Consider the following 23485-nt stretch of genomic DNA (forward strand, 5'->3'; position numbering starts at 1 on the left):
CAAGGCTGTACTCACACTGGTGGCATACTGGATGTCCTTCCAGATGGAGGTTTCCCGGGACAGGTCGGAGGCCTCGAAGAGGTTGTCCAGGATGACCTCTCCGATCATGTCATGGCGGGAGAAGCGGTCGAAGTCGAAGACACTGAGATGTAGCTTGCGCTCGGCCAGCTCCTCGTAGGGCACTGGGAAGTGGAAATTCTCATCGAAGGTGGGGTTCAGCGTCTTGCGGTGCACCCGGGTCTGCAGCTTGCACTTGCGATCAGGCAGGAGGTAGATCTTGACGTAGGGGTCAGAGCTGCCACAGAAGTCCTTGGCAGGGAGGTCGAAGGCCTTCAGGATGCGCACGATCAAGGTCTCGCTCTCGTAGTCGTAGCGCAGGCTGAAGTTGATTTTCCCGCAGCTCTTGGCGGCCTCCGACTTGGCATCGTCCCCATCCACCGACTTCTGCTTGTAGAGTTCAGGCTTGATTCGGCCAATGCTGGTGGGCTGTTCTGCCGCCGGCGGCAGCTCGTTGCCGTAGTCCACGCTGGAGACGTGCATCTGCCGTGGCAGGTGGCGCTTGAAGGACGTGTGCCTGGCGGGGGTCGGGGACAGCGTGGTCAGGGCCCCGGGGGGCGGGTGGGGTGTGCAGGCCGACACCTCCCTGCTGCCCTGGCTTATCCTACACTTTGCAGGGCCCTTTTCCTCCTGCTCGCCGACCCTCTCTCCATCTGCACACACTTGGTGCACGGGTGATTGTGAGCATTACAAGTTTACGGAAAGGAGTTGGAATGGGGCCCGGTATATACTAAGGTCAATTCATGGTAGCCTTTGCTGCCATTTCCCCCCCTGCTTTCTGGGTTTTTTTCCTTGTAGATGTGACTCTAGTTCCCCCATGAAACCATGAGATCCCTTAGGAGAAGGACCATCCTTTCTCCCCCTGGCTGTGGCTATCCCTTCATCATCATCACCAGCTCTACCACCGACACTGTAGTTAAACATTTATTGGGCTTGGGAGCCAGACTGCGGAGGTTAATGTTGGCTCTGCCACTGTCTGGCTATGTGACCTTGGTCAAGTTATTTAACTTCTCTGCATTACAAAATGAGGATAATAAAAGTAGCAATTGCATAGGATTGCTGTGAGGAGGAACCGGATTCATACACATAAAAAGCACTTAGAACAGGGCCAGGTGTATAGTTAAGTGATACATCGTCAACTCTGGATTGTCAAAGAATCCAGCTCTGATGGATTCCTTCCTTGGCTCCTCACAGCTACCTGATGAGTCACCAGCCCTATTTTACAGTCGGGGAAAAGCGAGTCCTAGGAAAGGTGAGCAACTTGCCCGAGGTCATATGATAAACTCTGAAAATGTGACCTCCAGCACGTTCCTTCCTGGACTCCCAGCTGAAGACCTGGTCTCCTTCCCTTCGGCTGGTTCCCTGGGAGCCTGGGGAGACATTGCAGGGACCCAGGAGCCCACAAGAGCCCTAGGTTTGAATAAATACAAGTGAATGCACCACTTCTGTGTCTGAATTTAGAGTAGGTTGTTTGTTATTATGCGGTGGGAGTTGTTTTTGGTTTTCTCCGTTAAAGAATGCCATGTATACAACTGCTGTCCTTCAGGGGACTCTGTCAAAGGTTATAAAGGAATCCTCATTCCTCAAAATATTAGGAACCTCTTGTCTTATATCCCATGCACGGCCGACGCTATTGACAAGGCTTTACCGGCAGACCCCTAGACACACCATGAACTTGTATGCCTCTGGGCCTTTGCATATTCTCAGCCCCCTGCCTGCAATCTCTCCTTCTCTCCAAACACCCAACACCTCCCACCCACGCACATCCCAGTGCACACCATGGAGCACAGCGCCCCACCTCCAAGGTTCCCCTCTCCTGAGGCCTTTCCCCTCCCCAGGCCACCTCCTGGTTGGTTACCCCACCACGGAGCACATCATCTGTTATATTCTCCAATCAGAAGACATGAGTTATTATTTCTGTCCTCTGCTCCTCACGGGCTGGAATCTCTTAATGTCTTGAGTAAGAGAATGTGGAGGCGTGGCGGGGAGGGAAGGGAGAGGTCCACCCTCACCTGGTAGATGATGCTGGCTCTGTGGTCTGTCGCTGCAGCCGCGTGTGACGCATGATATGCTCCTTGACTGACATCTGCACCTCGGCCGGGATATCTGGGGACGTGTGGCTGATCTTCACAGCCGCCTCTAGGAAGCCCAGCGTGTTGGTGTCCTTCAGCTTGTCTGCCATGTTGCCTCTGGAGCCCGGGCTCTGGAGGGCGTCCGGGGGAGGGTTAGCAGAAGCGGGACTGGAGGCCTCCTTGCTCCTCCAGGGCATCCAGCACAGCTTCCAAAAGAGAAAGAGAAAAACTGCCACCAGGGCCACGCCACACACAATCACTACGGCTGCGAGGAGGCTGACAGAGGTGCCTGCCCTCGGCGTGAGCCAGGCAGGGAGGGACAGAGACAGACAGAGGTGGGCAGAAGCAGGAGAGGGTGTCGGCAGAGGGGGCACACAGAAGGGACAAAGACGGGAGAAGAGAAAAGAACGCTCATGAGAAAGCTACCCGCCAGAGGAGAGGTGGTTTTGGGGGTGGCGCTCCGCAGTCCACTTTGTGAAATGTCTGCAGCCGGGCGCTAGCCTCCGCCGGTCCCCCCACTCCCACCCCGCTCCCCCACTGCCAGCCTGGGGAGCACCTGGGCTGCCTCCCCGACTGCCTGTCGGCAAGTGCACCGGGAAGGGAAAGTAATTTAAATAGCAGCCTAAGCAAATGTGCAAATTCGTGAAGCGTTCACATTTGGATGCTGTTTGAATTTCTATTAGAGCTGTTACTATGGCCAGACTTAGAGCAGAGTCATTTTTTTGTATACAGCTCTCTTCCTCAACAGGCTGTGTGGCCTTGGGGACCAGAGGCTTGGCCAACTCCATCTCTTCCCGGACCCAACCCCCCATGGAGCCCAGAGCGGGAGCTCAACGGTCACGAGATGACTTGAAGTGAATGAGAGGCAGAGGTTAGGTCTCAGGCTCCTTCTGGACTCTCAACTCTGCACGCAGTAGGCTCAGTAGATACTGGGATGAAGTTGGAATTGGACCCACACAATTTATTTCCAAGCTACATACAAGTGATTCTTGTAGCTGGCTTTTCCCATTCCTGTGGCCAGTTGAGAGCTTTTCTGTAAAGCTGGTATTTTTGAATGTTGTGGTTGGCTCAAGGCGGGGGCTCACTGCCTCGTCTCCAGCCCACCCCTGCCCCCCAGCAGGATGCCTGCGATCCCAGGAGAGCTGTGGGGGATGCCTCCCTCTGGAAGAAACGATTTAGCAGATCTCCCACCCCAACCCCTTTTGGAATGACCCTTAGGGCCCAAAGCCTCTTCTCCCTCTGAGAGGTCAGAAGCCTCCAAACCAACGGCACACGTGGTGGGGTGTACACTAAGGTCAAGCCCGCAGAGGAGTCTTGCATGCCTAGGGTGACAATGGAAAAGTTGAGAAATTCCATCACCACCATCATCATCACACCAAATTCCTGGAAAGTCTGGAGGAGGCCAGATGACTCAGTAACTGGACCTGGACTTCTGTGCTCCCTTTGGAGGGGTGTGTCCTCACCAGTCTCCCTATTACCTTCGTGGCCCCTGCAGGCCTGTGGGTTTGCAGGCTCTGGATTATCGTGGCCCATGTCCCAGGAATCTTCAGATTTAAGGTGAGAAATGACCCTACAAGTACTGAAGCCAGGCTGTGCTTCTGCAGACAAGAACAGTGGTCCAGAGAAGGGACTTCCTGGGGTCACAGGTCGGACCAGGGTCCAGATGTCCACCACCCAGGCTGGGGCTCCTTCCACTGTCCTATAGTCTGTTTGTTCCTGATTAAACTGATGGCTATTGTAACCCTGCGTTTTTATATTTGTCTGACTCAGGGCCTAGCACAGAAACTGGCACATGAGAATGAATGAGTGAATGAGGTGAATGAATGAATGAATGGCACATAAGAGAGCTATAATTATCTCTCAACCAGCATTTACTGAGCACCTGCAGGTACCAGGGGCTAAGCTAGGCTTGTAGTAGTGAGATGCCAAGTCCCTCCTGGGGGGAATCCAGAGTACTCTCATAGCACACAGGCACCAGAGAAAGCTGTCTCCCGTCCAGAGGAACCTTCCGGAGGTGAGAACGTCAGCTACCTTCTCTGGGGAGCTGGCACTGCCTTCTGACTCCCTGGCTGTAGGGTCCTGGCTTGGATCAACTATCACAGCCACCCACAGCAATCCTAGGCCCCTGCACAGAGACAACGGAGCTTCTCCCCGGCCAAAGGAGCTGGGTGGGATTAGTCCTTCACCCAGGGACTGCTAGGGATCTGGAAAGCCAATTCTAAGTTCACTTCTAAACTAAAGGTCTCTAGTGTGGTATGAGTGCATTCTGGGGGCACAAGAGAAAACATATCAGATCGCTTTCATATTTATTTATTATCTTAAAAACAGTAAATGAGAGTTGCAATATACTGGGTGATAGTAATAGAAATGATAGCATTTTATTTCTGGACTTAGTTAAGTTTTGAACATTACGAGGTCCAAGGTACAAAGTGCTCTTTATGCATTCGCTCATTTAATACTCTCCAGGGAGATAGGTGTGATTATTATTTTCATTTTGCAGATGAAGGTGAGGCACAGAGGACGAGATTCCCCGGGGTCACACGGCTGGTAAGCCATGAAACGGAGATACAACCCACATGTGTATGTAACATGGGAACAGATATATATTGGAGGCATTAAATCAAATAATTTGTGCTGTTACGAGTTCATTATCTAAATGGTTTGGAGACTGTTTCTGTAGGCCCTTATAGCCCTGGGGTTCACGAGGAAAGCTACCACAGATAGTCCTTATTCTAAGTATCCAGCCATCTCTAGACCCTTCACATCTGCTCTCGGTTACAGCTGTTCTGGATGCATTCTCTACAATATGAGTCACCTTAAAACAAAAAGGTATTTCTAAGGCTTTGCTTTCCTTTGATCATACATCTTACTTGCTGTGGTAATAATTAGAATTTTAATGAGGAAGGGGGAGAAACGGGGGGAATCCAGAGAGCATAGAGTGCATTTAAATGTTCAGCCTGACAAAAAACTGAATTCATAAATGAAAAGAGAGGTGGGGGAGGGGGCGGGTGGAGGGAATCAGTTTTCCTTGCTGTGGCTGCTATTTTGAATGCTTGTGCACGTGCCCCCCCACCGGCCCCCCGCTGTCGTTCCCTCAGAGCTGAGATTAAGGCAGGCAGAGGTATGGATTATTGGGAATCAGCACTCAGCGCTCAATACTGGTTATGTAAGACCAAGTGGCCCTTCCTCTGCCTGGAGAATCCCTTTCCAGGACATCTCTCCCACAGGCATTACACAGAGATTTGGGTCCTGTTGCTGAGTGGATTCACCCCCACTGGGGAACGCAAGGCAGTGAGCAAGGCTGGTAAAGAGCAGAATTAGGCCAGGGCAAAGGTGACTGTACAGGATTTAGCCCCTGTAAAATCACTATATGCAGCCTTGAACGCAGCCAGCCCGCATAGCGTGGTTAAACGTCCACTGAGGCTGGGAAGGATAGGCTCCTGTATGGTCTCAGGGCTCTGCTAGATCAGCTACGATGTGTGCCTTCCTACCTCAGGCCTGCTGGGACCAACCGACCAGGACACGTTGCCCTTTTCTAAATCACAGGTGCATGAGTCGCCCTCAAAGCCTTTTTCCCACTCGTCTTGTTTGAACCTCGACACTATGAGGTAGATAGAATTTTGATGGGCAACTCAGCCGCCTTTTGCGTCCTGATCCAGTACTCTTCATATTTCATACTGCTATCATGCACTAGCTTCGTGGCAAGAGAGAGGCAACCCTCTGGTAAGGGAGAAAGCCCTTCCCAAATCTTTGTGTTCTTCCTCCCTCTCTTCTTCCTTCTTTATTTCCTCCTCAGCCTGGAGAGAAAGAATCAGTGCCCTGGGGTCAGACTGGGCTCCTTCAATGTTCATCTCCACTGACTTTAAACTGTGTGACTTTGGCAAGCTACTTAATCTCTCAAGCCTCAGTTTCCTCATCTGTGATATGGGTATAATAATAGTATCTACCTTCTAGGGTCATTGTGAGGTTTCAGTGAGATCAAAAGTGCCAGGACAGTGCCTGGAATGTAGTAAAAAATAAGATAAATATTAGCTGTTTCTATTAGAATCACTTAGTTCTGCCTAGTCTAGTTTTGAATATCCCCTCATTTGGAAAAGTTTCATTGGCAGAACATCTGCAAGCCACGAACACTAACAGAGAGAGCTTTAACTTTGTCATTACAAATGAGGAATGACCTTACTAGCAGAAAAAATGTAAGTATTTTATATATAGCTACATGTCAAGACATAATATGTACTATATTAAAGATCTCTCATCTCCGAGTTTTTCTGTCAATACTCATTTGCTTGCTACTCATCCAGTTTCGTTGTTACCATCACCAGCCATCTGGTGAACAGGCATGAGCTCCAAAGGAGTGAAAAGAAAATCATGAAAGAAAAATCAACAATTGAGAGAACATGCTATGGTTTTGCAAAGTTCTCTTGGAAATTTGGAAGAAAGAAGTCTAGTCCATTACTCAACATTAGGTGTGAAACATCTTTATTCACGTGTCAGAAGAATCCAATATTCCATGGGCACCCGGTTTGGGAAATCATATTGGTCAATTACCCAGCAGCCTCTGGGAGAGCAAAGAGCTGTGCAGCCATGCTTTGGATACACACCCAGTGACCTGGCATTGCGCAGGGGCATGTGGCTTCTACCCCTGGCGGGGGACATAGACTTCACTTCGTGTTCAGATCCTGGGCGGGTAGCTCAGGTGAGCACCAGCACCAGAATGACCACAGAGCGCATCCATCCACATTTCTAATTGTGTGACCTTGAGCAAGTTACTTAACATTCTCCAGACTTTGGTTTCCTCTTTGATTTGTTGGGGATTCTAAGGATTCCTACTTTATGGAGTCATTATGAATATTAAATGAACTAAGACTTTGGGCATAGTTCCTGGTACGTGGTAAGTGCTCCCCAAATGTAAGCTATTTTTCTTCATGTGTTGCTTTTTTTGATGGCAAATAATACAGAATGGACCCAAAACTGGGCCCTCTGAGACAGGGAAGGGGGACATCAGACCATGGGGCAAGGCAGCCAAGAGACCTCAGGCCCACAAGGGCAGGAACCGCTCATCACCTTCAGTGAAACTGTCTGGCAGGGGTAATGGCTCCTGGCCTCCCTCTCTCCCTGGAAAATGCTGGGTTATTAATTAGCAACCCAGGGCTTTCTTATCTCTCCACACTGACACTCCTTTCTCCAAAGACAGAGCCCTGGCGCCCCCTCCCCTTATCCCCACCCAGAGTGTTAGGATTCATCAGCAGCTCTTATCACCTGCTATTGTTCCCATTTTTCTAATAGGTTTCCATGTCAGGAAAATCCATTCTGTAACAGTAACAGGCATTTTTGCTAATAGATTGTACCTGAAAAGATAAACTGGGGAGAGGAAGTGAAAAGAAAGGACCATTTTCTCTGCTTCGCCCAAAGCTGGAGAACGCTGGCTTCAGGGCCTGGGGCTGCTGGTAGACCCTCGGAAATGGTTTACGTGCCCGCCTGTACGGAGCAGGGGCCGCCTGGGCTGAGGAGCCCTCATTCAGACACAGAACAGAGACACAGACAAGCACAACCCAGAGATCAGACAGCAAGAAATGCAGAGGCACAGTGCCAAGTCTGGGAGGGGAAAAGACTCTGGGCAGAACCATTCATATTAATACCGGTAATATTATTTGTTATTTCTTTCTACATGGTCAGCACCATGCCCCTTACATTATTTCCTTTAATCTTTACCACTTCCTAAAGAAATGAGTACGCAACTCTCAAAGATAAATTAACTCAGTTTAGAGATGTTAACTAAGTAACTTCTTCAAGGATACATTGCATTGCGCAGAGGAGCTGGGATTTAAACCTGGGACTTCTGATGCCAAAGTCAGAGCTTCTGAGCCAGGCCCCTGAGGGCACTGGGGGCTGAGTGGGAAGCTGGACAAGAAGCTGGGGAGGCATTTCTTTGTTATAATCAGGAGAGTGTGGGACACATCCTCTACTATTTGGCCTGATCCTCTGTACCTGGATAGAAACCTGGAGACTAGAATTATGACCAACCTCCTCATCCCCCATCTCTTTCTTCTCTAGAAAGTATAGACACTGCAGGTTACCCACCAGGCACCAGGCCAATAACCTCAGTGGCCCCTGGAAATGCCTTGTCCAGAGATACATGTCCCTGAGAAATACCTGAGAGTGCGAGTATGTGTGCGTGCATGTGTGTGTGTGTGTGTGTGCACATGCATGCATGTGTTGGGGGAACAGGGCTATTCTGTTCCAAGCCTTACAGACGTGGTCCATTAATAATAAACTCTGCCATGGCTTGTAAATTTATTAGGAGAAGCTGGTGTAATTAAAATTCAGAGTTGGGGGAGGGGGAGCAGAGAGCCTTTGCTTCCATTCCTTCTTTCAGAGATCCAGGCTGAACTACCGATGGGGATAATTAGCAGAGTCCAAACAGAGAAGGAATTAATGCCCCTGAAAAGCTTCGATGAGGAGAGACAATGCTGGGCTAATTATGGCCGCACCGGCTTTATGACTGGGCACCAGCTTCCACCATCATTAGGGGATTCAGAGATAAATCGGAGACTAATGTGGAGTGCTGTAGCTAACAGAGCATTGGCATTAATTTAGCAATTATTAGTATTATTATTTTGGCAGATGGTAACTGTACGTTTATGGCCGATTAGTCAGGGCTTGGGGCCCCTCTGAGATGTGGACATCAAGGCTGGGGTGATGGTGGAGAGGAGCAGACAGAGAGCCAGAAAGATTCTGTCCCTCTACACGCCCCCTTCCTGTTTACCCCTGCAAGGACTGAGAGGAGAGGTCTGTCCGGGCCCACATGAGCAAGAAAAACAGATCGGCAATAGAGAGAAGGGGGAGATGAGACAATGTTGTATACCTAGAGCGTCCACAGCAGGGTATCTTGCTCACCTCCACTTTCAATGCCCCCTCAGATGAAAATTCCTAAGTGTGGCTGGTTCAGTCCTCTGGTGCTCAGAGACCTCTTTTCCTAAGCAGGACCCGCAAGGGTGCCACCTAGCTTGGGCAGGACTTTCTCTTACCCTGTTTTTTTTTTTTCCCACTCCAGACAGCCTTACACAGATCCTAAAGAAACCTGGCTGGGTCCAGATGTCTCAGTCTTAGTCCTAATTTTCTGCAGCCACATGTTATACCTCCAACTCTGTGGACAGAGTAACAGAACAGTTAGAACATGTCTTCTCTGTACAGAGCCTGGAGGGGATGATCTACCGTTCCACTCTTAAAGTTCCCACAGACAAGGGTAGAAGAAAACTTCTAGAACTGTAAATCCAAGCACTATACAGCTCCTAGATACTTTACCCTAGTTCTAGAATCTTAAAGTTGAAGACACACCATAAAGTCAGAACATCGTCTAAAGGATGTACGTTCTAAAGGATCGTAATTGCACCTTTCCTCAAAGAAGGCAAAATTTGCAGAATTTCTTCCTTCCGGCAAGGAGTGAGGGAGTAACTGATTATTTAGTTATAGAAACAGGAATGTTTGTGGTTTTGGTGAAATGCTATGCATTTAACTTGCCATCACAAGCAGGAAAAATCTTACCTGTGCTGCCAAAGGCTAACTTCAAAAGCAGGTGACTGAATCACAGAACATCTCCAGAGTCAGTAGAGAAGTAAACCAACAGGACATACATCTCATGGCCACACGTAAGACCAAGAATAACCATTCCTGCTGCCAGCGTGGCAGGGGCAGGGCAGCTCAGGGTCCTCTATCAGTTCCTGAATTTTTTTGGAACACCTCTGAATCTCTGCTTGCTATCTCAAACCCAAAACCCTCCTACCCACACCCAACACTCTGCATTTGGCCTATGGAGCAAATTCATTCATCTCCACAAGGCAAATGGCATGAAGAAGGAAGAGAACTGCCTGTCAGTGTCCACTTGCTGGGGTAGGCAGGTGGGGGGTGGATTGTACATTAAAGAGGAAAACAGACCCTTCGCCTTCAGAATGTTTAAAGAAAAACGGAACTTGTTTCTATCTGGGACAGTTTGTGTAGAGGTGTTTCAAGTCAGGAAAGCTAAGGAGATCTGATTAAGGTTTCCTGTGCAATTCCTGGCACAGACCATGGCATATAGGAGGGTCCCAGTAAATGATAGTAGAGTCCAAATCTCAATTGTTGAATCTCAGGGTGTTACTAGAAATCCTGTGAGCTAGAGACTTTCAGTAGGAGGAAGGCAGGGGGAAACATACAGAGGTAAAGAGAACTGGGCATGCTCTAGTCACTTGCATTTTTCGTGAAAATACAAATGAAAAGATCCAGCATTTCTCTGCCAGGAGAATCTGGCAGTGGCTCTGGGATATAGGGAGTAGGCTAGGACTTAGGCTACCTGGGGGCCTGGTCCTGAACTGCACAGCATCTCCCCAGACTTGTGCTTACTTAAACCCCAAGCTCGCAAAGCCACTCTCAACCACTTTCTTTCTTTTGCTGTGATTAAGGGTCTCCTTCTGCCACCTCCTCTCTTTCAGCCCCCTAGCTTGGCCCCCAGGGGCTTCCTGAGGCTTGTGACTCAGCAGCCAAAGTTCAAGTCCCCCAGGACTGACAAGTCAAGCTCAAGCAGCCTGCAGGGAAGGCACACTGATTCATCTGAGCCTGCTTACTCTCGTTCCTCAACCTTCTCTCACCCTCAGCCTGGCCACCAGGTACCTGTCATTCCAGACTATGGGGTTTCCCTCTGGAGTCGGAACCCCAGTGCCTCCCTGTATCAGAATGTTCCAGGCACACATACACCCTCCGCAGCATGCAGCATTTCTCCTCTGGACAGATGGGGGAGGAGGGCAACCTCCATCCCAGGTGGAACTCGACAGGTGTGTTCTCACCTTGAACTATCCCCTTTAGGGTTTGAGAAGTCAGGACCAGCATTAAGGCCCCCACTGGAAATGAATTGTTGGAGGTAAGGATGGAAGGAAGCTGGGTAGGCAGGCAGGCAGGAAAAGACTCCCTAACTTGGGGAAAATTGTGTGTCTGGGGGATATGAGGAGAGGGATGGTGCAGTAGATGAGGGCACCTGAGAACCAAAATCTAAGAACACTTGCTGGACCTACTTTATTCCGAGATTCTTCAAGAGGGAGAATCAACCTCTCCAACATCCCTCACTGTACCACCCTCTGAAAGTCCTTCTTTAGGTCTCACCTCAGTCCCTTCTGCTGCAGTAATCAACCCATTGATCAAACATTGCCCGGGCCAGAGAGAGTGCAGGCGAGAGAGCAGCGCCCCCTACAACCCACGCAAGGCTGAGGTGCGCTCCACTCCCGCAAGACTGGACACAATCCCCTCACACACACAATTCTCCCCTTGGCCCCCTATCTTCCTTCTATTCCTCTGCGCCGCCCCGCCCTCCCCCCGCCAGCGGCCCGGTTCCTAACCTAGGACCTTACCAACGGTTGTGACCTTTAACCTCAAGTGAAAAAACAGGGCCCTGGAACCTGCGGTCTCTGGGGAGCTTACCCCAGCTGTACCTGCTCCAGGAACCGCCGCTCCAGTCCCCGGCTTCTGATCCCTGGAGACGCGCGTGGAGAAGAAATTCCCGCCTCTCGTAGCCCCTTCCTCCCTTTCCCGCGCCGTTGGTGCGGACCCACAGGGGCGAGCCTCGCCTTCCCCGAGGCCCAGCGCCACCGGGGTCAGGGTCGGGGGACGAGGAGGGGCGGTGTCTGCGGAGCCAAAGGAACCCCGGCGCCTTGGTCCCTGCAGGATCTCCCCACCCCCACGCCGCATCCTCTCGAGGCTTCGCACTGCCCCCCCGCCCCTCCCCCCCGGAGGGAAGGCGACCGGGTGCTCCCTCTCTCCCAGGACCCTCCAGACGTCGGCATCCTGACAAAGAAGCCCGGCTGCAGCGGGCGAGCGTGGCCGCACGGCGCTGGTGCGGCAAGTAAATACCCGGGCCGGCGGGCCGCCTACCCTCCCGCGGCTCCCGCCGCCAGGGCGCGACACGCCATTGCCGCTGTCGCGACTCCCGAGAGACGCCGCCGCTGCGCGCCGGGCCCGGGCCCTGCGGGGCTCGGGCTCCCGACTCACCGGCTCCGGCGAGCTCGCCTCGGCTCGGGCTCCCGCCTGGGCTCGGCGGCCGCCGGGGCTGCGTCCGGCGCACAGTCCGCGCCGTTCGGGCAGGAGGCGCCCGCTTGGCAAAGTCGGCGAGAGGCACCGGCTCAGTCGCGCACCGGCCCCGAGTCCGAGTGAGTCAGAGAGGGACCGAGGGAGCGAGTTATAGGGGCGGGTGTGGGGGGGGGATGCCGAGACACCCTCCCCCACCCCGCCCCCCGCCCCCCGGCGGAGACGCAGAGAGCCACTCGCAGCCGGAGAGACGCTCGGACACAAAGACCTCGTGCCGCCCGCAGACCCAAGTTTCTCCCCGAGACCAAGGGGCTCGGACCGCGGTCCCCGAGAGAACAGACAAACGGACGCGCAGACCGACAGACGGACCTTGGGACCTCGACACCCCCAAGAAACGAATTACTTCCTCCGCCGGGGTGTCCCTGGTCTCCTAGGTCGCTCCACAGACCCCTTCCCTGACAGATTGCCCGCAGGGTGAGCGGAGAGACGCTAGGGAAACTGAGGCCCCCGTGGGGCGCTGCACCCCGGGAGCGCGGCTTTGAACGAGATCCCCGAAGAGTCACACGGGAGGGGGCTCGGGGATTCTCTGCCTCCCAGGTTCCTTTCACGTCTCTCCGCTTGCCCTGCGGGCGATGGAACAGGGTACTGGCTGGGGCTGGTTCCGAACCCAGGATCCTGAGCTGGAGTTCTCTGTCTAGGTTCTGGGGCTCCCGGGGCCGGGGCTCTGGGAGGGAGGACGGCCAGGGCGAGAATCCAGGAAGAGAGGGGGCCTCGGATTTCCCGTTACCTGAGTCGGCCGCGCTCGGACTCCTCTCTGGGGGCTGTAGCTCGAAGCTCCGACAAGTCTCCACGTCCAACCCGAGAGGGGGCGGCCGGGCCCGGCACAGCGAGGCCAGGAGCGCGAGCGCCGCCTGGCACCGAGGCCCCCCGGTCCCCCACACCCCACTCATGCCCGGGACACCCCGGCGCTTCAAGCAGCCGCCCGAACCCGTACCGCCGCCGGACTGGGGCGGGGCGAGGCGGCCCCAAGAAGACCCTCCCCGCAGCGGCCCCCTGCGGCTCCGTTCAGCTTTTAATCGCTTCCCCGCAGGGTCTCCGCCCCTCACGTGGCATCCCGCGGCAGCTGGCAAGTCTGGCGCCTCACGGCCGCCCCCTCTACACCCAGGGACAGGCCTGAGTCCCGGCAGGTTCGAGGCAGGGGGAGCCCGGTTGTCCAGCACCCCGGAGGGTGCAAGGCCCAGGAAAGGGCCTGGGATCTGACTCCACATTCACTGCCTGGTGTGACCTTGGGCCTCTCTGAGCCTCAATTCCCCACTCTGTAAAAGGGGTGTAATGATTACGAGTGTTTCACAGGCTGCCTGGGAATATAAAGATAGTGTTCGTGAAAACACTGGGTAAATTGCCACATTCCACACAAGTGGCAACGAAATAGATGAACCCATTACAGAAAGAAAGATGACCCGGCTGGGTGTGGGAGAATCTTGGCCGAGGTTCCTCACGGGGGAAGTTAGTCAGACTAGCCCCAAGTCCCAGCTTCGGAGGCAGAAGACCCTAAGACTGCGGGGCTATTTGAACTGCAGGAAGACTTTCTGAGCCCCGCAGTCCTGCGGTCCACGGTACCCGCATGTTGCTATGGCAACGGGAGGCAGCGGCCGTCTCTCTCCATGGCAACGGGAGGGGAAAGTTTCTGGCAAATAGGAATGGGGGGCATTTCAAGAGGGCGCTCCGTTCCCGCCAGACCCATCTCCCCACAGCGGTGCAACGCCACCGGAGATAATGCCTCTTGCTATTAAGCATAGCCAGGGCCAGAAAGCCTGAAAACTAAACGAGAGGACTGAGGCTAGACTTAAGGCAGACTTCCCCTCCAGGAACTGTGGCGTGAGGTCCAGGAACAGGTTGGCTGAGGCGCTCCGAGGCACCTCACTCAGCCCTGGAGATCTACCGGCCGCCACCCGGCGCGGCCCTGCTGGGGGTCCTGTCACAGAAGTCGCGCGTCCTCGGCTTGTCGCCTGATGGGCCCCTTCCCGTGTGCGGCTCACCCGAAGCTCCAGGCTGAGGTCCCTTTGCCTCCCCCGAGCTGGGAAGGAAACTTTAGCTGGAGCCTCCGGAAGCCACGGGGCTGGTGTGTACCCTGGTGGCGGGTGGGGGAGGAGGGTCTTTCCTCCTAATTATCACGTTAATTGGAAGTGGCTCGGGCGGTGACTCACGTTCCAGAGGGAGGAGATTCGGAGCCCCAGCTCCTGGCGGTTTCCAAATGCGCCATCTGCGCCAGCCGCGCTTGCTGGCCCTTGGACTGGAGAGACCCCCGGCAGCTAGTGCCTCGAGTACAGAGGGCCGAGGCGAGGCCTCAGAGGACCCCGGCCTAACCAGAAGGTTTTTGCCCTTGGGAAGCGCTCCCTGGCTCTGTCCACGGTGCTGAAGGCCCATTGGCGCAATCGTAGCGTGGGCACGGGGTTAGGGAAGGTGGGACGATGGGCAGTTGTGGCGGGTTCACAGCTTCCACCCTGACCTCCGGAGCCTGCGATGGGAGAAGGCTAGGAACTCAGGCTAGAGGGACTGAGCAAGCGTAATCCCGGCGGCACTATGCAATCCAGGCCGCCTTCCTGAGGGAGGTGCTCAAATGCTGTTCCAAGAACAGGTGAGGCTGTGGAGTCCCCATTCGCCTCCCAGTGCTTCTGGAACCCACCTGAGGAGCCCAGAAGCCCTGTCACCTCCTGCTCCCCCACCCAATGCAGAGCTCAGCACTGGGGAGGCCCCTTGTTACATGCTCATTAGCAGTTTCCGAGGCAGCAGGTTTGTGTTTATGTAAAATACAAATGGAGAAGAACTGCTCTCTGCCCATGTTTATGGCAACTCTTGCTCCGCTCCGCGGCAATTTCTCCCTCCCCCTCCCGAGTTCCTGGGGAAATTCGCAGAACAAAGCGCCTTGTTTTGCCTTTGCAGAGAATGAAAAAGCACAGGACCTTCCAAGGGCCCAGACCTGTGATGCAGGGAAATCAATATTTTGCTTTACAATGAGTGGGGGAATTTGCATCTAAACTGAAGGCAAAGGAGCCTGTTTGGAGCAGAGCAGGTGGCAGGAGCCGAGAATTAACAGATAATTTCTCATTGTTCCCGGATTCAGCCTCCACACTAGGCAAACGGTTCTGCAGTGTCTCTGGCGCCCCGGCAGCAGCTCTGGACCTGGCATGTCTCAACAGAACAGGGAGGAGTTTCTGCTCTGACAGGGCTGCGGCGGGAAGGGGCCAGGGCTCCCGGGTCAGTCAATAACTATTGAATTTCGAGTGTGTGAATGAGTGTGTATGAAAGAGACAGAGAGAAACAGAGACACAGATAGAGACAAGAGAAAGAGAGGCAGAGGATGAGACATATGGAGACAAATATAGGAGATACAGAAGAGATATAGAGAACAGGGAAAGAGGGGCAGAGGGACCCATACACATATAAAGGGACACTCATTCAGAGAGATAAAAGAGAAACATTTTTTTTCTTATATTGAGAAAAAGCCCCACCTTAGTTGTCTTCTTTGCCCTCTCTCCCTGCCCTCAGGTTAATGGTGATACCTGCAGATACTTGTGGTCACATAACCAGCCACAAACCAACCAACCAAACAAACAAAAAACATGTAAAGTTGGGAACTCTTCCTCTCTAAAACCCCTTTCCCTGACAAGTTCACTCCCATATGAAAAGACTAAATTCAGACTCCCAGGGTCCCACCCAGACCTGAAGAGGGAAGGAGGTAGAAAGAAGTAGAATTGTTGCCCCTCAATGCTATCTTCCACAGAAAGACCATCTGAGATTCAATTTAGAGGTGGAGTGGAGAGAAGGAGGAGCAGAGACAGCATTGCATAGTGGCAAACAAGGGCACTAGGCTGAGCCCCAGGAGGCGGGGTTCCAGGACTGGTGCATCAAACCAGCCATGGGGCAATCATGTCCCTTATCAGGGTGTCAGTGTCCTTATTTGTAAGATGATGAAGCCAGATGAGGAGCTCTTCAAGGCTCCTTCCAGCGACAACATTCTAGGATTTTACATGAAGGGAAAGGAGGGGGCTGAGTGGGGAAAGGAAAGAGGAGCAGAAGAGCAGTTTTTCTGGCTCTAGAGAAGAGGGTGTCCAGACTCACTTTGGGCTTCCCCTCCTCCAATGTTCTCATTTCATCTACAATTGTGGCTGGAGCCTCCTGAATCTGGGCCCCTAGTCCCCAGGTTAGACTGCTCAGAAGCAGGGAGGGGAACTGGAGGTGGGGTGGGAAGCAGAATGAGAGGAGATTTGGAGCAGAAACCGGAGCATCCCACTCCTATGCCCTCCTTTCCTCCGAAATAGCCAAAGTGCACATCCCCTGCCCCCACCCCAAATCTCTTAGGCAGTGGCCCGACTGCCCTTGGACAGGTCCCCCACTCTGCTCTGAGCAGCAACGGCCTGTTGAGTTATGCTACAAATAAAATAAATTAAAACAAAACAATAATTTCTAAAAAAAAAAAAAAAAGACTAAACCTTGGTAAGAAATTGCTAATGCTGTAGGCGAGAAGAATGAGCTCCTTTGACATGAGTCGATGTGTCATATTGTCTTTCCATCTCAATGCAATTTCTAAATAGGGAGCCCTTTCCCCATTCCCTCCTCCCCTCCAAGCCCCCAGCAGAGATGTAAAGGGAGCAGTCTGATGTACATAGCCGGGTTATTTGACATACAGGGAGAGACAGAGAGAAAAAGATACAAGCGTACTCATGGCTTTGTCAAGTATGGATTGGAGCCAAGAGGGCTCTGACCCAACTTTGAGGGCCCCCGATCTCCTCTCCCCACCTCCCCCATCTCCTGCTTAGTGAGGCATGTGGACACTTTGTTCAAGGGTTTTAAATTTACTCTAGGAAAACAGGTATCAGTTGAACCTGTTCCACTGCTGGTGGAGAATTAAGTGGATGTCTTATATTAGGGAGGGGGAATGCTTTACACCATCATTTAAAACAAACACTGCTGTGGAATCCCTATGGGGTTTCTGCCAGAAGAGCTTTATCAGTATTTCCAGCAGATGTCACTCCCTGTCCCCCAACCCCCACACCAACATAGCAACTTTAGCCAAAGCTGGGTGACTTCTGCAAACCATGCCATTCCAAGCCATCATAAGAGTTTTCAGGAATTTTTCCTTGCTTGAAAAGATGCAGAAGACATTGCAAAGCCCTGCATCAATGCCCAGGTATTTTTGAGAGTCCAGTCTTGCTTTTATTCTAAGAAAGGTCTTTGATAATTCAAACCTCCTGAGCCAGGGGGTACATTTGCCTCTGTCTTATTCCTTCCTCATTTCAGAGGTCTCATCTCTGTTCTGTGCTCTCTGCTCAGGCATAGAGTTCCAGATCAGACTTGGGAAGACTGGACCGGGTTTGTTGCATCCAGCAGGCTGGGGACTGGGGAAACAGAGACAAGTTCAAGGTCAGAAGGCAACATCATCCCTGGAAGTTTTAGAGCTGTACCTAAGTACCTGTGGTGTGTGAGGGCTCTCTCCGTACTACTTGAGAAATGAGAATGATTGGAGGAGAAGAGCTAGGAAGGAAACCAAGGTTGCTCCTCTTCACACTGACCTCATACAGAGGAAAGAGCACAAGTTTTGGAGTCAGACAGACCAGTGTTCAAGTCCTGGCTCTATCACTTACCAGATATATCACTTTAGGTGTTATACTTCAGCAATCTGAACCTCAACTTCCTCATCTGTAGAATAGGACATATAAGGCCTGCTTTATAGTTACAAGGGCTTTATGCATAAGGTTAAGTATCTAATATACTGTGACTGATTCATTACAGGTGTTAAAACAAATGACAGTTCTTGTCCTCTCTCTCTGTCTCTCAGATCCTAGAGGGACATCCATGAGGCACACTGTCCAGAGCTTAACCCATATTCTTCCATTAGGCAAGTCCCTGAACATTGCCAAGAAGGATTTCTCTCTCTCTTTCTCTCTCTTTTTTTAGGGTGGTGGGAGGGGGAGAGGGAGAGAGATCATGTCAAGCAGATTCCACGCCCAGTGCGAAGCCCAACACGGGGCTCGATCTCACACCCCTGAGATCATGACCTGAGCCCAAATCAAGAGTCAGGAGCTTAACCAACTGAGCCACTCAGGTGTCCCAGGAATTTATCTCATTTAATCTTATAACAACCCTGAGAGGCAGAATGGGTGGATGCTAAAAGTCCATTTGGCAAATGGGGAAATGAAGTGAATGGTCCCTGACCACACAAGCTAGGAGGTGGCAGAGAGATAGAATCTAGGCCTTCTGATTCCTGGTTAGTACCCCTTCCTTGTACTGGGAAGGATGATGAGGGTATGAATAATTTTTCTTCTTTTACAAAAATGTTTATAATACTTTTAAATTAAATTTATAATAAAAAATATTTGGAAATAAATTACAGAGCAGTGAAAGATTTACTCCTGTGTCTCTTTGCAAAGCTCTTGGCCCTCTGACCTTAGCCACCCCAGTTGCATCTTGGGCCCAGTTGCTGCTCTAGGGGACAGATAGCATCATTGATAAAACACAGGGCTGAGGCCAGGCAGCATCACGGCTCAGGACATGCTTGGCTGCTTCACTCTTGACAGAGATAGGACTCCTCAGAGGGCAGCTCAGGGAGTCTCTGCGGCATCTGGATTGTGTTCCGTGGTCAGAGTCCAGCTTCCAGGAAAGGGCCAAGCCAAGATTCCTATAAGACCAGGACCCCAAAGACTAGAATTCTCCCCAAGGAGCCTGGAGAGAGTTTGCCATCTCACGGCTCTGAGTGCTGCACTAATGAAAAGAAACCAGATAAAATGCCAAAACTAATTAAAATGACAAATCCAAAAGGGCTCTGAAAAAACTAGGAAGTCTTAAGCCTTGATTTCACTGGAATGCAAGCAAGAAGAATCAATAGAACATGTTTTGGGTCAGTGGCCTGCAGCCCTCTGTGGAATTGAGGGGTTGAAGCCCCTAGAAAGCATAAACTTGTTCCTCCAATTTTAGCCTCTATCCACTCTACAGAACAAAAATCCTTCTCCATCCCAGCCCCCAAGACTTACCTACATCTCTGTCGTTTGTTAGAGGTACACTAAGTGGTTTTCCTGAGTCAGCCCCCAGCCTCTATTAATACTCCCGTACATTTGTAAAGCACAACCCAGTTGACACGGTACTCTGCCATTTGTTATCTCACTCCAGACAACAACCCTGAGCTGTGGGTAGATATTTCTTATCCAAACTTTGGTGGTGAGGCCGCAGAGAGGCTAAAAACAACTGACTTGGGGTTACAGCTAGCAAGTGGCAGAGCCAGAATCTGAGCCCGTCCTTTCACATCATTCATTCACTCATTGAGCATTTACAGAGGTCCCGTGCAGACCCAGCGCCGCACCAGCCCCAGGAGAAGCAGCCCTGTGTGATGGCCCTTCGGCGCTGGCCTTCAGTCACACGCAGTGTGCAGAGCCCTAAGTACACAGGCCCTGTCCTGGGGGAGTGCGCGTAAGGGGCCGCCCAGAGAGGCCACGCGTGGAACTGGTTTCAAAGGAGTTCATTGACCACTTTGCTGCAGTCGCCAACACCCACATCTGACTGTGCAATTCTCCTCTCCTGTGACGCGATTCTCTCTGGATTTCCCTCCCTTCCTGATGCTCTCACTCTCCCCCCTGCCTCCTCCCGGCCTTTCCATTTTCTCCCAGGCTCAGCTCTCATCCCTTCTTTCTTCTGTCTCTGCATATTCTCTCTGAGTGATCTCATCCACTCCAGGGGCTTCAAACACTAAATAATACTAATGTTACTAGCAGTACCTCTACACATTTACTGAGCACACACTCTGTTCCAGGATCTCCCCTGCTCGCTTCATGGGGACAGTAGCATTTAATTCTCACAGTGAGCCTCTTATTATCTGCAGGCTACAGGGACCAGTGACAGAGCCAGAGTGTGAACCCAGGCTCTCAGTACTCTCTATTCTGTCTGTGATTCTATGCGTGCATTTCCAAGTTCCCGTTAGAACACCTTCACCCGAGACCTCCCGAGTCCCCTATGTCCAAGACAGAATTCATATTTTCCTTCACGAATCTGCTCTACCTCCTTAAAGGAGGACAAAACTAAACCAAACTAAACTAAAAATCCTCCTAATTTTATCTCTAAAATGTTTGTGGGCACCTGGGTGGCTCAGTCGGTTAAGCATCTGCCTTCAGCTGGGGTCATGGTCCCGGGGTCCTGGGATTGAGCCCTACATCAGGCTCCCTGTTCAGCGGGGAGCCTGCTTCTCCCTCTCCCTCTGCCTGCCCCTCCCCCTGCTTGTGTTTTCTCTCTCTCTCTCTCTGTGTCAAATAAATATATAAAATCTTTAAAAAAATAAAATAAAATGTTTGAACCCCTGTCCTCCCCATCCCTGTCTCTGCCCTAGCTCAGGCACTCAGCATTCCTCTTCTGGATCATGACATTTGCCTAACAGGATAATGCGATTATGTCACCCTCTCATTTAAAATCCTTCGTAGACTTCCCGGGGCCTTCAGGATGAGGTTGACTCTCTTGCCCATGGCATTCAAGGCCCTTCCAGACCTGGCCTCCGTCCACCTATCTAGCCTCCTCTCCACACACTCCTGGCATCCCTTAGACTGCCCATGCTGTGCTGTCAGAGTGATAATTCCTGTCTCTCTTCCTCACATCCCACCCAAACTTCCATGCTTTTGCTCTCTGTTCCTGCAATTCCTCGTCTCCTCCACCTGTGCCCTCTCTAGATTCTGGAACTTTGCAATTGCTTGTCTCTGCGCCCTGAGCACCTTTCCTCTTTTTCTCATCACCAACACAATTGGTTCATATAGAATGCAATCAAGCACAAAGGTTAAAAGTGTGGGCTTTGGAGTCAGGTTACCTGGGCTCAAATCTTAGATCGGCCATGGAGTAGCTGTGCGACAGTGGGCAAGTTACTAGACCTCTCTGTGCCTCAGTTTTCTTGTCCACAGAGATGATAAAAGAAATACCACTCTCATCAGCTTCCTGAGAGGTTTAAATGAGTTGATTACTCCAAGCACTCAGAACAGCTCCTTCCCTGTCTCAGATATCCCTTTTCTTATTAACTCATTGTGCTCAATGCCTAGCTTTGGAGTTTTGCAACACCACACTGTTGACTGTAACTAGACTATGAGCTCTTCTAGCTGGGGTCCGTATCTTATTCATCTTTATATCCTCAGTGCTTCCCATCTAATGCACATTCAGGGAGTATCCACTGTTTTGAAGAGGGGTGAATGTGTGAATGTGACAGTGCAAAGTCAGTATGTGAGTGCTGGACGAATCGGAGCTGAGTTAAATGGGTCAAATGAAGGCTTCCTGGGGGAGGAGAGTTTTGAGATTTTAGTTAGGTGAGACTAGAAGGAATTGGGGAACACAGGAACAGCCTGTGACAAGGCTTTGGGGCAAAAATCTGTAATTTATATAAAAGGAGAGTGAGCAGATTTTCTTGGGCTGGAGCACAAGAAAATGAGGGCCAAGGAGAGAGAGAAGAGCCTTAGCCCACATGCATCCCCAATATTCACCACTCCGTCGCTCAGTCTCAGCTGGATTCCTGTAGTGAGCCCGGTTGTTCCAGCCAGCCAGAAGGGAAGCCAAGGAAGACACTGTCTGTGCCCTCAAGGAGATCATGGTGACGCTACAGGAAGCCAGGAGGACCCGGTTCCAAGGCCTCTGTGAGCACACCAGAGTTTGGGTCGTGAAAAGTTTCTTTATGAGAAGAGATTGCTCGTTTTTCTCAAGTGTCAAGTCATCACTGTGGAGGAAGTGTGTGTCTGCTGGGGCAGCTGACTGTTTTCCAGGATAAATTTCTGATAATAACACCAAGTCATTACTGTGCAATTAGCACTGCTAATGGGGAATGCAGAGTTCCCTTCCCACTCCCCTCCTCCCTTTTTGCCTCCCTCTGCTCTGTCTCACCCCTGCATGCACAGTCTTCTCTGACCTCTCCCTCCCAACCTCCAAGCTGGCTGTGAGAGAAGAGGGCCTGGGGTGGCTCTGTCAGAGACTGGACTCGGACTCCCAGGCCTCCCCAGGTAGCAAGGTGCACATGGGGCTCGGGGCGGGGGCAGAGAACAAAAGCACAAGGCTGAAGCAGAAGGAGAGCTGGGCCTCAGAGGAGAACATCACTAAGGTTAAAAAGGGAGGCACCCAGTAGCCCTTGGGGCAACTTGCCCTCTGGGGCAGGTATCAGTGGTCTGCCACCCCAGGGGCCCTCTCTCATGCCCTGGAAATAGGGGGATTTGATATGCCCCAGCCGTGGGGAGCTCGCCCAGTGCCAAGCCAGGTAATGGGGCTGTGGGTGGGTGATGCTGTGTTTGTTTAGACCGCTGGTAGGAACTGCAGCTAAGCTCGATGGAAACATATTTTGTTTCATTCTGAGTAATTCTTTCCCCTACACACACACACATCCAAGCAGTTAAACATACATGCATAGACCACATTCAGACACACCCCCCAGGGGGATTTTTCAGGCATACTCCTAAAAGCACCTGACAGATTCTCTGACATGCTCTCCCTCTGGGAGGCCATTGAGATGTTAGGAACTCTCAGCAATCTTTGTAAGATGGAGAGAGCAAGTTTTGAAACTACTGGGAAAATCCTGGAGGGGAGAGGCCCAGACCCCCCGGGGGAGGGGGAGCACAACCTCACAGCCCAGGGAAAGAGGGTGGGCAGAAGAGGAAAGGAGAACAGGGAAGAAGGAGGAAAATGGTGAAGCCTATGGCTTAAGGAAGAGGAATCAGGGGCAGATGGTTCTGAAGTGAAGGGGCCTGGATGCAGAGGAAACTTCCAGATAGAGCACACATGGAGCGGGGGGCAGCCAGGCCACAACTCCACAGCTTGGGGGAAGCTTCACAGAGCGATGACTGCCTCCAACCCTAGCAGGAGGTGGATTGGATGGCCTGGCTCGTCTCATAGCCAATTCTTTATGATTCTTGTGCATGAAAATTGCCGAAAACCAATCGCTTTCCTCACAGCTGTGCTCACCTGGGGTGGGGGCTGGTGGGGCGCGTGGCAGGTGGGGAGGGGACTTTCATTATTCATTGGATTAACTTGGTAGAGCCAAGCCACACAACAACAAAGGGAAATCGTGTTTTCTCTGAAAGCCATTCTGATTGTCAGCTGAGCTGGTGAGATGTTGTTCTGGTGGCTTCCGTGGCTTTGTGTTGCCTTCCGAGTTGTAAGAGGAACTTAGGTAATGCTTTCCTCGGCCCCCTCTGGCTACCCTCAACCCTGCTAAGACCATTCGCTGGCCAACAAAGCACCTGCCATAAGCCTGCCTCAAACTCTGCCCTCTCATTCCCCTACAAGGCTCAGGATGCAAACAT

At 51.8% G+C, this 23485-nt stretch overlaps 1 protein-coding gene across 5 annotated transcripts in view; it reads right to left on the reverse strand.

Annotated features, from left to right (window-relative positions):
- Positions 1 to 13166, reverse strand: part of SYT6 (synaptotagmin 6) — a 57720-nt gene extending 44554 nt beyond the window's left edge. For 3 of the 5 annotated variants that reach the window (XR_014144103.1, XR_014144102.1, XM_081815713.1), the window contains exons 1-3: positions 12967 to 13036; positions 2070 to 2335; positions 16 to 574 (exon numbers count right to left, since the gene is read on the reverse strand). Coding sequence is in view for 2 of the 5 variants with exons in the window: in XM_081815713.1 (XP_081671839.1) it covers positions 16 to 574; positions 2070 to 2326 (816 nt within the window). In the remaining 3 variants the exon portion in view is untranslated. Of the gene's footprint in view, positions 1 to 15; positions 575 to 2069; positions 2437 to 12966 lie in introns of those variants that run through there. The other 2 variants (XM_081815714.1, XR_014144104.1) reach the window with 2 other exon arrangements.
- Between the last annotated feature and the right edge of the window lie 10319 nt (positions 13167 to 23485).

Source organism: Leptonychotes weddellii, chromosome 4 (assembly GCF_054177405.1).
Source record: "Leptonychotes weddellii isolate Sample4059 chromosome 4, ASM5417740v2, whole genome shotgun sequence".
In the NCBI taxonomy this organism is placed as follows: Eukaryota; Metazoa; Chordata; class Mammalia; order Carnivora; family Phocidae; genus Leptonychotes; species Leptonychotes weddellii.